General features: G+C 56.7%; 3 protein-coding genes across 3 annotated transcripts; all 3 read left to right on the forward strand.

Annotated features, from left to right (window-relative positions):
* Positions 1-973: 973 nt before the first annotated feature.
* LMXM_36_4340 (hypothetical protein, unknown function) lies at positions 974-2,551 on the forward strand (the record flags this gene model as incomplete). The annotated part of the gene is made up of 1 exon (XM_003874743.1): positions 974-2,551. The coding sequence occupies one exon, from the start codon at positions 974-976 to the stop codon at positions 2,549-2,551; it is 1,578 nt and encodes a 525-aa protein (XP_003874792.1).
* A 1,439-nt stretch (positions 2,552-3,990) lies between these two features.
* On the forward strand, positions 3,991-6,669 carry LMXM_36_4350 (conserved hypothetical protein; the record flags this gene model as incomplete). Its single annotated transcript, XM_003874744.1, has 1 exon — positions 3,991-6,669. The coding sequence occupies one exon, from the start codon at positions 3,991-3,993 to the stop codon at positions 6,667-6,669; it is 2,679 nt and encodes an 892-aa protein (XP_003874793.1).
* Positions 6,670-9,180: 2,511 nt separating this feature from the next.
* LMXM_36_4360 (proteasome regulatory ATPase subunit) lies at positions 9,181-10,410 on the forward strand (the record flags this gene model as incomplete). The annotated part of the gene is made up of 1 exon (XM_003874745.1): positions 9,181-10,410. One exon carries the CDS (start codon positions 9,181-9,183, stop codon positions 10,408-10,410), a length of 1,230 nt encoding a protein of 409 aa, XP_003874794.1.
* Positions 10,411-13,761: the final 3,351 nt, after the last annotated feature.

Consider the following 13,761-nt stretch of genomic DNA (forward strand, 5'->3'; position numbering starts at 1 on the left):
CCAACGAGAAAGGCGGAAAAAGTTTGCATGCAGCGCTTTTTTACGTGTGCATGCTCGTGTGTGCGCGCGTGTATATCACGCACTGTGCCACGTGTGCCACGCACACCCAGATGGCCCTGCTTTCAGCTTCGCTGCTGGACCCCGTGTTTTTGTCGCACCTTCTCACGCATTTTTGGAGGACGGTAGCACCGCATGTGCTGTTTACTCCTTAATGTGACCGAGTCGGAGCACCACCGGAGCACAGGTGTAGGATGCGTTATGTGCGGGGAGGGTATGCGCTCTGGGCCTCACGCACACTTTGGCCATCGTCAAGGGCCACTCATCCTCCTCTTTTCTGTCTTGCTTGTCTTCGGATGGTGCTGTGCTGCTCTCTCTCTCTCTCGTTCATCTATTTTGCCTCTGGGCTCACCATGCTTACGGGCCTCAACCCGGCTGTCACTGCATGCTCATAATCGTACACGCACCTCATCCATACATCCTCGCGCTGATGTGTATGCTGAGTTGCGAAGTCCACAGGAATACCGCTTCCACGCACCGTCATCAGACTATAGATCTAGCGCCGACCACGGAAAAGGGTGACGAAGCTTCTCACCCGCCATCATAACGTACGCGTACCACATGTTTTTTATTTCATTTTTTTTATTTCGCGCGTGATTTTATCTTTGTTTGCACCTCTGCTTGTTTCCGACGCGTCCGTTACGCCCTTTTTTTTCTTGCTGACCGGAACGGCTAACACGGAGAAGAGGGTCGAGCGCTTAGAGACAGTGACGATTGGCAACTTTCAGCGAGTGACTCTTCTCCTCGTGGCGCTTTCTGATTCGACTTTCGAGTTAGCGTGAGGAGGAGCGCACAAAGAGAGTTGTTTTTAGTTTAGCTCACACGACGCGCGGAGCTTTACCGCCCCTTCCCCCCTCCCTCGGGAGGTCGCCATTGCGGTAGCTTTACTTGACGCTGTCTCTTAGATAACGTTGCGATGAGCAGCTCCGACGCTGTGGTGCCGGAGGGTAACTTGCACCCGAGGCTAATGACTCACCGGCCCGACAGTGACTCGTACACCAGCTCGGCACGTCAGACCTCTCGTAGCTCCCGGGCGGTCCCCACGAACGCGGAACTTGCATACGCGGGAGTAACGGCGCAGGACGGTGTGGTCCAGCAGCTTTCTGCGCGCAGTGAGGAGAGAGGGTCGCTGGCTGGGCCGCGCGAAGTGTCGGCACAGAGTAACTTTAGTCACCGGGCCTTGAGGGCGATCACAGCGGGCGGGTCGATTGACGAGCCATTGCGGTTTAGCGAACCGCACCAGCGCCGCGTCATTAGTGACACCCCTCGCGAGCAGCAACCGCAGCAGCATCAGTCGCAGGCGACGCGCAGCACATCGCACAGTGGCGTGGCTCGAAACTCAACGGGAGCCGACAGCTCGCGGGAGCCGATCCGCCCTGGCCGCAGCGACCGCAGCTCCACCCCGCGGATCCCATCGAAACACAACGACCCGTACGCACACGTCACCTCCGTCGTGCAGGAGTACCGCCAAAGCCGCATCACTACCCTGGGGGCGCTGTACAGGGTGGTGCGCACTCATTCTAACTCATCCGTTTCACAAGGTTATGGTACAAGGCAGACTCAGAGCGCGTCGCCGCGCTCGGCGGAGGCGAGGTACAACACCGCAGCACACAGGCGGACATCTGCGCGTCCCAGAGATGAATCGCAGCGGGTGTCTTCCGTGTCGTCTCGCACTCGGCAGAACTCTCCGCTGCCACGGGCGGTGGAGGAAGAGTACCTTCGTGGTGGCGTGCCGCGCGCCGCCCTCGACGCCCCGCACATTCGCTATGCTGAAGCACTATACAACATGTACAACTACTCCTCCTTTGCCCAGCGCCACGCGGGCACGTCTTCTAGGTCCAGCAACATGACCGAGTACGTGCCAGATGTGGCAAAGCGGATACCAGACCGCTTCAAATACGTTCCACCAACGGAGGAGGAGCGGCGCCTCCATCGCGAGGCGACTCTGCGCGCTCTCGAGGAATGGCGTAGGCGGCACTGGGCCGGGGAGAATTCCAGCTGTGACGACAGCATTGGGATGGCCGGCCGCGGCGCCGCGGTCGAACCGCGCGACCGAAATCCAACCAAGAACCAGACTTGCAACTCCTCTCAGCGACCGCAGCTGGCTGACCACGAGAAGACGGCGGCTTGGGCGCTGCAGAAGGAGTTTGGAAACACTTCTGACTCTCCCTCTGGCCAAACAGGGGACTCTTTCACGCCCTCTAAGAAGCGCAGCGCAAAGAAGGCGAGGAAGGTCAGGGAGGCGGCCGAGCAGCACGATGACTACTCCACGAATGAGGGCGCAGGAGAGTGGGAGCGACCGAAATCATTTGTGGGAAAACGATCTGGCACGCCGAGTAGCCGCCGTCAGAACGGCGCTGGATCGCGAGCCTCGTCGCGCATGGGACGCAAGTCCCCATCGGAGTCAGCGCGTGCCGAAGGCGGCACAGCGCTGAACTCCTTCCGCCGAAAGTTGCTGTTTGACGTGGTTGCCCCTTCCGTGTCCATCGCATAGAATCCACTTAGAGCTTCCGGTGAACCCTGAACGCAGAGAAGGCTGACACGGTGCGTGGTAAATGACGACGATGGCGGATGTCGTCTGTGCGGTGGTGTATATATATATGTGTGTGTGTCTAGAGTGGTACACTTACTTTGCTCTTTGGTTGTGTTTATTGTCTCCGACCTGCGCAGAGCGCGAAGGCAGTGGCTTGGGTATTTGTGCGCCTGTATATTAGTGTACGGATGTGCTTGCGTGCGTGTGTGTGTGCCGTTTATTCTCTTCTGTTTTCCTCTTATGCCCCATATCAGTTTTGTACGGCATTGGCTGATTACGTCGTTGGGTGGGTTTGCTTTCCTTCTGTGAGAGGATTGCGGTGGTGGTCTCCGTTGACCCTCCACCCCCTCCCCGTTCCCTCTTCTATGCGTCGCTGCTATCGTGTTGCTTGCTTCTTCCCGTCAATCATTCTCCACATGGCTCATGACAGCCTCGCGGCTGTCTTCTCACGCAACTTTGTTCCTTTATTTTTCCTGTCTTCATATAGCTGTTCTGTACTGTTGTTTCTCCATAGAGTGACGCTCCAGTGGGTAAAAGAGGTGAAAGGCAGGGTCGTCGAGGCACCTGTGCGCACCAGAGGCTGCGCCTGCGTCGTTGGCTCGCAGATGCCGTCGGCAACAGATGCCTAAAAGTGGTCCTGGCAACCTGCATCATCCCTGTCTGTGCCACAGCGAGGGTGCAGGTGGCTTCAGCGAGGAACAAGGGAGAAGAGCGAAGAAAACAACGTTCTCTTCCGCCTCTGCTGTAGATCACCAAACGACACTGGTGAATGCCCATCCTCACACGCCGCTTCATCACCTGGGGACGATGCGCTTGGCAATACCTGCATCTCGTCCACTCCTCGCGACGAGATTCAGTATGTGACAATAAACCAGCCGAATGTTTTCTCTCACCTCGCCATCGCTTTCTCTCCAACTCGTCGACTGCTCCCTGCCCCACACGAAGGGAGTTATCTCCACCAGTGTTGGTCGCACTGCGCGCGTCACAGCGGTCAGAGAAGAGGGAGCGAAGTGTTTCGTGCCGCTGCGATCTGAGAAGGATCACAAACTTCTCTTGTCTCGAAGGTCACTCCACCTCGTCTGCAGGTCGCATAGTGTTTTCGGAGGCTTACGGACGGAAAAGCCTATTCGTGTGCACATCTGACCCAGTCACGCCATCTAATCGCAGGGGACTGGCAGAGCTCATAGCGGGAGTAGCTTAGTCTCACTCCGCTTTTCTCTTTTATATCCAGTTGCTGGTTGCGGGGGAGGGGAGGGGTGACGTCCTGGAAACATCCCACGTCGCTTTGTGATCTGCACAGATACCAGTAGAGGAAAGGCAGGTGGCAGCTGCCCTTTGCGCCGCGGCTGCTCAAGCGCTGGCCTTGTACTGTGGCCGCTATCACACACTTGTCATCTTGGATGCGACCCGCCGCTGCTTCGGCGTGCTCGCACATGGACAACTTGCGTGGATCAGCTCTGTTCCCGCAACCGAGCACACCGGAGCCGCAGCGCTTCCAATTCCGAAGCCTGCGGTGGTACTCGGAGACACAGACGCCAACGGCCCAGCATGACGGAGCTGAGCCCTACGCACCGGAGGAGGTGGCCTATATGTATGCTGACGAGGAAGGTGTGTCGCATGCGCAGCGCTCTATCGTAGGGCATGTCGCGCTGTGGCAGCCGCAGGATGACGGCGCTAGCCCTTGCACACCGCGAACGGTGTGCCAGTCTCGGACGAGGCAGTGCGCAGCGCTAGCGAACACGCATCCCTTTCCCGCCTCACTATGCACCGCCTATGCATCCGCTGCTCCCCTGCAGCAGTCACCATGCTCATTCATGCCATCCATCGCGGATGCTCCCGTGGTGCGTCGCACTCGGTCTCTCTCGTGTCCAAGTGCCGATCGATCCGTCGCACCAGCTCGCTGTTCAGTCGGGTACGGCACCAGCAGTCGAGAAGCAGGGCAGAGCATTGGTCGATACACCACCGTATTGAGTGGTGTGCCATCCACCGGCGTGAATACGTGTGACACGCCGTCCGCCGTTTCGGCTGCACGCGCGACAGTGCCGTTACACTCGCCGTTCCCTACGGCAACGCTCTCGATGGCGAATGAACACGTCTGTACGCTTCAGGAGCGCCACGACGGTGTCGGTGATCTGCCCGCTTGCGGAAGCAACGACGTCTTTCTCATGCACACATACACCACGCAACCGTGTGCCACCTCCGCCTCCGTCCCACGGCTCACGCGTCTTTCGCTCTCTTCCAACGGGCACAGCCCTGCTGTGCCGACGAACTGGTCTATTGGCCGCCCGACCACGCTGCGTTGTCGCGACACGGACTCTGACGTGCACTGCGACTGGGGCGCCATTCAAGGGGAGGATGAGGAGGACAAGGAGCCGGTCATCGGTTGTGCGACACAAGTCTGGCGCGTCTCTGACGAGGTGCGGATGCCGCTGCAGTGTTCCCATGGCACAGAGGAGAAAGAGGAGGAGACGTTGCTCGGCGTGCCGATCTCGCATCGTGGTGACCACCTGACAAACGGCAGAGACCTGTTTGCATCCCTGCCACCCATTGCGTGGCAGCCGGCACCGCTGCTAGCATCTTTTTCGGGCTCCCAGCTCGACGTTTCCAGTTGCGCCGAGGACAACGCTGTGCTGTTGAGCGGTGCACCTGTGGCGAGCACCGAAGAGGAAACCCACAATGACAACCGCGAGGTGACGCGATCGAACGCGATACCGGCAACAGGAGACGTTGCAGCCACGGCATTGAACGGTTCCTTTGCGGACTTGGAGGCTGCACCGCGCAAGGGCTATGCCCGGTCCAACAGCGGCACGCCTCCGCCAAGCGATCTCTGGTCTCTCAACAACGCAGCAAACTCGCAAGCGCACGATCGCGCCGCTAATGGAGTGTCTGCAGGTGTCGAACTCGCGTCCCACGCAGATGCGTCGGAGACCAACTCTCACCACTTGGGCGCATCTCTGTGTGCCAACATCGGCAGTGGCTGCAGTGCCCGCTTGGGGACAGCTGCGGAGTGGCGCGAACACATGTCTACCGCCACCCCGCAGGGACGGGGCGTGTGGGTGGATGTCCCGGGGCAGCTGCGTGGGTCTGAATATCCCGCCTCCACGACGACGGCCGAGGCGGTAGCCGCGCGGCTGGCGCACATCTCTATCCACACCTCTCCTACCCCAAAGCGACTTGCGTTTGAAGAGGAAGAGCTTGTCGAGAGGGTCGGCGGTGGCGACTCGCCGATGCTGACCCCTGCGGTGCGCATTGTCGCAGACGACGCTGCTCAACAGCGCGCTTGCAACGACGCTTCATCTGCTCAAGGCGGTGGTGGCTCTTTCGACGTTGGCCTCCAGGGTAGAGGCGCCGGGGGCCTGAGCAGGAGCTGCATGCGGTGGGCGTCGGCGTTTGGCGATAGTGGCCATCGTGAGCCGTGCGGCAGTCGCATCCCCAGCGGACTGCAGCTCCTCCGATCCCGAAAACGCTGCCTTTCCGAAATGCAAGCGACAGACATGCAGGAAAGGCATGCCAGCACGCTGGTCTCCGGAGGTATCAACGACGCACGTGGTTCAAGCAATCTTGTACCTGATAGGGTCGACTGTATGAACTTAGCGACTGCTTTTGAGAACCTAGAGGAGGAGGATGGCGACGGCGACGGCGACGAGGACGCAGTGAAGAGGCAGAGGCGCGAGGCGCAGCATCGTAGACGACTGCAGCACCTTCTTCCAGCTGCGCTAAACACGATGGATGACCTCATTCCGGCACCGGTGCAAACTCTTGGGACGGGAGTGGCTTCCTCTTCATCTATGCTCTCTTCGCACGTGCGTAGCGCCGTGCACTGGATCCAGTTGGCGCAGGATCAGGAGCATCAACCAGACCACACCAGCAACGACGACCCGGCTTCGTGGAGTCAGCTGAGCAGCATTAGCCACGTGACGCCGGCGTCGCAGAGCACGTCGATGGGCCTTTGGGGGGTGCCAAACACACTCTCTCAAGGCCATCACGGCGCCGGCGTGGTGTGTTCCGTCGGCTCCGGCTCGCAGGTGCTGACACCGCTCCAAACAAACGTGACGCCACAGCCATCACGCAAGCCGTAGAGAGAGAGAGATTGTTCAACCCATCGCCAACACCAACAACGCGCTCGAGCGTCGTCTTACACTTGTGCGCCTACCTCGTCCACAGGCTCATGCCTGTGTGTCTCTCATAGCCGCTATCACTATGTGTGTGTGCGTGTGTGTCTGAGCGAATGAATGCTTTATGTATCTCGTTGTTACCTCCGTTGTGTTCTGTTGTAATTTGAAGCGGTGGTGCACACCTTCTCTTGCTGGTTTGGTGTTTTTTTGACGAGTGTATGTGTGCGTGTGTGTGCGTGTGTGCCAGGGTGCCGCTTCCTTTTGCTCTTTTTTGTTTCGTGCGTCTCTCTCCCACAAACGTGCCGGCGGGGTCCTGCTGAGCCCCTTCTCCCCATCTTCCCACGCCCAGTGTGTCTGAACGCCGAGTGTTGCAGACTGGCACTTTCTGCGCCGCACCTGCCTTCCGTCTTCTCACATTGACATTATTTTATCTGTAGTGTATTCTCACCACATGTTTACTTCACCATCACCTCGCCTCTCTTCTTTTGAATACTTTGCCTTCTCCCTCTGCGCTGATCTAGACTGTGTGTTCCCTTTCGGAAGACGCCTCTGTCTCCCTCCAAATCCCCACACTCCTCTTCGTGTTCTTTTTCTTGTGTGCTCAGCGCCGAGGCAGCGGAACGGCCGCAAATGGCGAGGGCAAGGGAGAAAGGACGAATGGCCCTCGTGGGCACAGAAGCAGCCCTCTTCTCTCCTCTCGCTCTCTCTGCTCACTCCCCTTCCAGTTGTTCGCCTCCGTCAGCGTGATGTGTCCTCTCACGCTGCGCTTCTCTTCTTTTTTTTTTCGCCTTTCTCCATTGCTACATTCTTCGTGTGCTCTCCTGCACCTCTTAGATCAGTCAGCGTACCGCACCCTCAGCATCGGCGGCTTCGCCGGCTCCTCATCCATGTTGTGGAACTCAGAAGGTGCCGACACCCCTCCCGCTCCCCGTCACACAGATACCGTAAGGCCCTGCTTTGCCGTTGATTTATGTCAAGGAGTGTCAAGACGACCTTGTGTTTGTGTATCACTCTTGTCTTGATGGCCGTACCGTTACGGTGTGGCCGTGCCCTGGCTGTACGATGGCTAGATTCCGGTTCTCGTGAGACCCACCGCCACGGCGTCTATCTCCACCCTGTCGATTCCACATCCGATCCTGTCGTGCTTTATGTGCGTGTGTTTTCCGTTTTCTAGATTGTAGTAGATGCTCACGATTCACTCGGGTGTTGGTGTTTGCTTGCTTTGTGTGTTTCTTTTGTTTTCTCTTCCTCTTGTACACCGAATCACTGGAGCATGTTCCTTCTTTTTTTGTGATGAGCGCATCGGCAGATGACAGGAAGGGTCTGCCCCCTCCTCGCCACCCCTCGCCACCACCACGAAGAAACCCGCTTTTACGTTTTTATTCTTTTCCATCCGCAGAACAATGCTTCCCCGCCCACACCCGAAAAATAAAATAGTCAAAACACGTTGTGTGCAAGTAGCGGAGCTGCAGCAATGCGGCCATATCACGAACTGTCTTGCAGCTGCAGCAGCAGCAGCAGTGGTAAGCGAAAAGGATCGGAGGTGCCTGTATGTCAGTGCTTGCGCTGGCGCGTTGTATCCCTCGCGGTCGGTGCAGGCACCCTGCTTTTTGTGGGGCGCGAAACAAGGTGGACCCCCAGACAAGTTTCATGAATCCCTTGGGTTTGATTAAACACACACACACACACGCACGTTTAGTTGCTAAAACTTCTGCGGCAACTCTCTTGCCGGGGTGCCGCCCAGTGGGTGGTGCAAGAGTATTGTGCGACCGGCAGGACTGTCATTCCGTCCTGTGCCACCTTTGTAGTGGTTCTACCGCGCTGGAGTGGGAAAGGGGCTAGTGGACCCTTCTTGTCCACACCGTACTCCACTCTCCATCACATCGCACCACTCATATTCTCGTCTCTTGCACCTCCAACGTGTGCGTGTGTGTGTCTGTGCCGAGCAACACGGTGGCACCCCGCCTACACGTTCACCAAAAACAAACACATGCGCATATACTCACACATGCAAGATGGAGGAGAACGCTGTATGATCTCTCCCCTCCCCCTTTCATTGAGTTTGCACTTCTCTCTCTCTCCTGCTCACCATCGTCTTTCACATCGCCACATCCGTGGCCGCTGTGTGCGCATCTCTGTGCGTGTGTGACTGTGCGCAGCTTTCGGAGGAACATCATCCGCAGCACACAGACGGGCTTTGTTTCTCCTCGGCTATTTTCTCACCTATCAAACGCGCACGCGCATTCATACGAATTTGCGTCTTGGCAGACATTCCGCTGTCGCACCTTTGAACCGACAAGCAGCCGTGTGCGCCGTCGATTTGCCTGCTTGCCGCTCTTCAGATATCAGAACTCAGCGGCTACTTGGTGTTTTTCTTTTGGAAAGGTTTTCTGGCAGACTATCAACATTCTTTTGCTCCATCTTGGCTGTGTTCACGTTTCCTTGCCACATACACTTCTTTGCATACATCCAGCCATGCTCGCTGACGTTGCCGTGCCGCCATCCTCGTCAACGGCGCCGGGGAGCAACACGGCCGTTTCTGACTACTTTCTTCAGAAGATCCACGAACTTCGCGCAACGCAGAAGCGCACCCTCGACAATTTTGAGCGACTCGAAGCCCAGCGCAATGACCTTAACCGCCGTGTCCGCCACCTCAAGGAGGAGGTGCAGATGCTTCAGGAATCCGGCTCCCTGGTCGTGGACGTTGTCAGAGTAATGGGCAAGAACAAGGTGCTGGTGAAGGCTGGTTCTGGTCAGGGAAAGATGGTGGTGGATGTGGACAAGTCGGTGGACTTCAAGGACTTGACCCCCAACGCCCGCGTTGCCCTGCGCAGCGGCACCTCGGCAATCCACTACATTCTGCCCACGAAGGTCGACCCGCTCGTGTCGCTCATGAAGGTTGAGAAGGCTGGCAAGGAGTCAACCTATGACGAGATCGGCGGCCTGTCGCGCCAGGTGAAGGAGATCAAGGAAGTGATCGAGCTCCCCGTAAAGCACCCAAAGCTGTTTGAGGCTCTTGGTATTGAGCAGCCGAAGGGTGTGCTTCTGTATGGCCCGCCTGGCACCGGTAAGACCCTGCTTGCGCGTGCGGTGGCACACCACACCGACTGCACCTTTATCCGTGTCAGTGGTGCGGAGCTGGTGCAGAAGTACATCGGCGAGGGTGCCCGCATGGTGCGTGAGTTGTTTGTTATGGCGCGCGAGCACAGCCCCTCAATCATTTTCATGGATGAAATCGACTCCATCGGCTCCTCGCGCCTGGAGTCGGGCGAGAACGGTGACAGTGAAGTGCAACGTACCATGCTTGAGCTCCTGAACCAGCTGGACGGCTTTGAGGCCTCCAAAAACATCAAGGTGATTATGGCAACCAACCGCATGGACATCCTTGACGAGGCGCTGCTGCGTCCTGGTCGCATCGACCGTAAGATCGAGTTCCCCGCCCCAGACGAAGCGGCCCGCTTTGAGATTCTCAAGATCCACTCGCGCAAGATGAATCTGACGCGCGGAATCGACCTCAAGGACATTGCCAAGAAAACGTCCAACTGCTCCGGCGCCGAGCTGAAGGCGGTGTGCACCGAGGCGGGCATGTTTGCCCTACGCGAGCGCCGCGTGCACATCACGCACGAGGACTTTGTGCTTGCTGTTGCCAAGGTGATGCACAAGGACCAGGACAAGAATGTGTCGTTGAAGAAGATGTGGAAGTAGAAAAAGGTAGATGGACGAAGAAGGCAGCAGGAAACCTGTGACCATCTGCACATGCTGCCATGTACACTGCGAGCGTGTGTGTGTGTGCGTCTCTTGTACCCCTTCGCCCGGTGATCGTGCGTGTAGTGCAGGCTGATTGTTTTCCTGGCTCACTGCGTTGGCGACTCTGCCTCGACACCCGCCTTCCTTTTTTGTCGTGCTCTCGTCATCCCTCTTGTTTTCAGGCTACGTCAAGGTGGCGGCGAAGACTCCCTTGCGTCAACACACGTGCGCGCGCGCAAGGGATGCGTTTGTGTGCGTGTGTGTGTGTGCGTCTGTGCACCCCGCGCGCTGTCGCTGAGGATTGGCGCGGATGGTGCGAAGAAGATGTACGCCGCTGCTTCTGCCCTCTGTTGCGTTCTCGCGGGGGTCTTGAGGACAAGCGTCTCCTCACAATGACTTTTTTTATTTTGACGCTTGTATGTGTGTTTGTGTGCCCGCCTGTGCTCGTTCATGGTTCTTTGTGTTGGTGCGCGTGTGTGCTGGTCTCTCGGCTTTTGTGAGCTGGTGACTTTCAGCGTTCCAAGCAGCTGAACGGCGAAATGCGAGCGAGAAAGAGAGGCAATGGTGACTGTGACGGCTACAGGTAATATCTGTGTGTCTGTATGTAGATTGTGCTGTGCTGGGGACGAGGCAGGGGAGGGGGGGCAGGTGGCAGCCATAACCGGAGAGCATACATGGAAACGATTGACGAAAGTGAAGTTCACCACTGCGCATGATCTCTCTATGCATACCTCCGGGTGACCACGCCGCATCTTACCGTTGTTGCGGCTCTTCCTTGTGACGTATCGGTGGGTGCGTGCCGCTGCCTTCCGCTTGCGTGTCCTCTGCCACTGGTCGACTCCGTATTACTTCCCTTGCACGATCTCCTTCGGTTGGCCTCTTCGTCTCCCACTCCTATTTCAACGGCGGCTGTGCTGTTTTCGTCTTTTTCTGATTGTACGGGAATGATGCAAATGGAACAAAACAACGACAGCCGGAGAGATACGAAGCAAGACCCTCAATGCTCCGCCGTGCTCCCCTAGGCTCCGTTTGTGTGCATGGAGGATCTCATGCGTTGGCTCACGTCGGTGCGCCGAGGCATTGGCCGACTGTCAAGAGGAGGGTATGCAACCCAGAGTGACGGCAGTCGCTCGAGAGCAGAGAGTTTGACGTGGTGCTTTTTTGTTGCGAAAGCGCTCACGCTACTTCTAGTTGGGTGTATTTCCGACGGCAAGGGAGCACTCCTTCCTCATCTTTCGTCTCCCCCTCTTCCCCCTCGTTCACAGTGCTGTGCTGCGTGCCGTTTGCCTTCCTCACGGCCTCTACTGTGGCGAACCTGATGTTTCGAGAATTCTAGTCGCTTGTCCAATATCCTGTTTCTTCGCTGCTCCTCTACAACCCCGTCGTACTTCTTTGTTCTCTGTCCTTTCTTCCGGCAGCAATCTGCTCTCTCAACTGCGTCCCTCCACACATTCGCATCGCGCTCCTGCATTTTGGATTCGCGCTCGCGAACACCGCGGACGATCACTTTGGGCTTGCGCAGCAGTTCAAACAGCGTGCCTGAGTCGTGTGTAGTCAGGGTTCTGTTCCCGTGTATGTGTGTGTAGAAAAAAAAAACGCCACGGACGGAAGGAAAAAACAAACAAACAGACACACCCAAACGCCAAAGGGAAAGCAAACGACAAGGGAACGGCAGATCAGACGGCGGCCGCTACCACAGCGACAGCAACCACCCTATTTCGCAGCACTCTCAGCTTCACAGTTTCTCTTCCTTTTTTTTGCTCCACGTTTTCCTTCTCCTAGCCGTGGTTTCTGCGCTCCGCCTTTCTCGGTGTCTCTCATCTCTTCTTCACACCTGATTTCTCCCCTCTCCTTTTTTTGTTTGCGTGCTTGTTGTCATCCTTGTGTGCAGATCTAGACGATCCCTTGCCCCCCCCTCCCCTTCTCCTTTCTTCGCTTGCCGCCGCAACGCCACAGGCACACGGATATCGTAAAGCAGCAAACAAGCTGGCAGCCAACAGAGGCGGTGACCGCATAGCTGACGATCCGGATTCATCTGCGTTGCTTTCAGTCGTTGAGAAACAACAACAAAATTTTTTTCATTGTCTCTTTCGTTGTATTCGTCGGAGGGCCCGTTCGGCGTGTGTCTGTGGTACTCTTGCTTCTCCTTCCCCTTTTCTGCTCGAATTGTTCTATGTCTTTACCTCCATAGTTTGTGGATTGTGGTGACATTTTCTTTTTTTTTCGCGAGGGCTTCGCCCTGTTATCCCTTTCTCTCTTGACCATCGATTGGAAGCGGCGCGTGCGCTTCTGGGCACACCCTGTATATCTGCCTATGTGAATCAGGCAAGTTAGGTGGGTGGAAAGCAACACGCCTGACTCGAGACTCGTTTTGACGAGAGACGCGCGTGCACGTGTGTCTCCCTCCTCTCTCTTTATTTGTGTGTGCATGCGTGCATGTATGTGTGTGTGTGACTGTTTTGTCCCTCGTTTGGTTGACCTTTGGCAACTTTGTTCGCGCTCGTTCGTCCACGCGTTTCTCGCTGTGTTTCTCTCGAGGTATCGGTGAACTCGGCTCACATCTCCCCCATTTTGCTTCTGTTTTCTCCTCTTTTGTTTTGTTCCGTTGCTGTGATTCTCTCTTCTTTTTTTTTGCGCTCTTCCACTACGTTGCATCTGTCTCCGTGCTGAACCGAAAACGGAAAACAAGGTTTCCTTTTTTTCCTCCGTCTCTCTCGCACTCACTCCCAGTCGGTTGGTGTCCGCGTAGGTGTGTGTCACTGCTGCGTCGTTGTTGGCGTTTTGGAGTCGTGATCATCAGCTCCCCCCATCTCTCTCTCTCCTTTTTGTTTTGACGCGCTCTCTACTCGTTCTGGTCGAGTTTTATGTTCATCTTTTCCCTGGCACCTGTCTCTCGTTCTCTCTCTTGAGTCAACTCTTTTTTTCCGGTTATTTCTGCTCCGTCTCATTCGCCGGTACTGGTGCTGGATCGCATTGCTTGGGTCTCTGCGTTTTGTGTGTGTGCGTTGCCGAGCGGTGTCGTAGAGTGTTTTCTAGCCTCTGGCGTTCTCAGCGACGCCCGCGCATCTGCCATTGTTCTGCGACACTATTCTCTTTCCACAGAGTGCCCCCACCCCCACCCACGCCCGCTCCTTTTGTTGTTCTCTCTCTTCTCGGTTGTGCGAGCGCCGCTTCTTTCTCGATTGGCGTTTGAACGTTTTATGTGGTTGGCTGCTCTACCCTCGAAGGATTCGGCTGTGATTTTTTTTTTTGGCATTGGCTTTGTACATTTTGCAGGTCCTGATCGCGACGCCGTTTTTTTTCGTGTCG

This window comes from Leishmania mexicana, chromosome 20, assembly GCF_000234665.1.
Source record: "Leishmania mexicana MHOM/GT/2001/U1103 complete genome, chromosome 20".
Classification (NCBI taxonomy): domain Eukaryota; phylum Euglenozoa; class Kinetoplastea; order Trypanosomatida; family Trypanosomatidae; genus Leishmania; species Leishmania mexicana.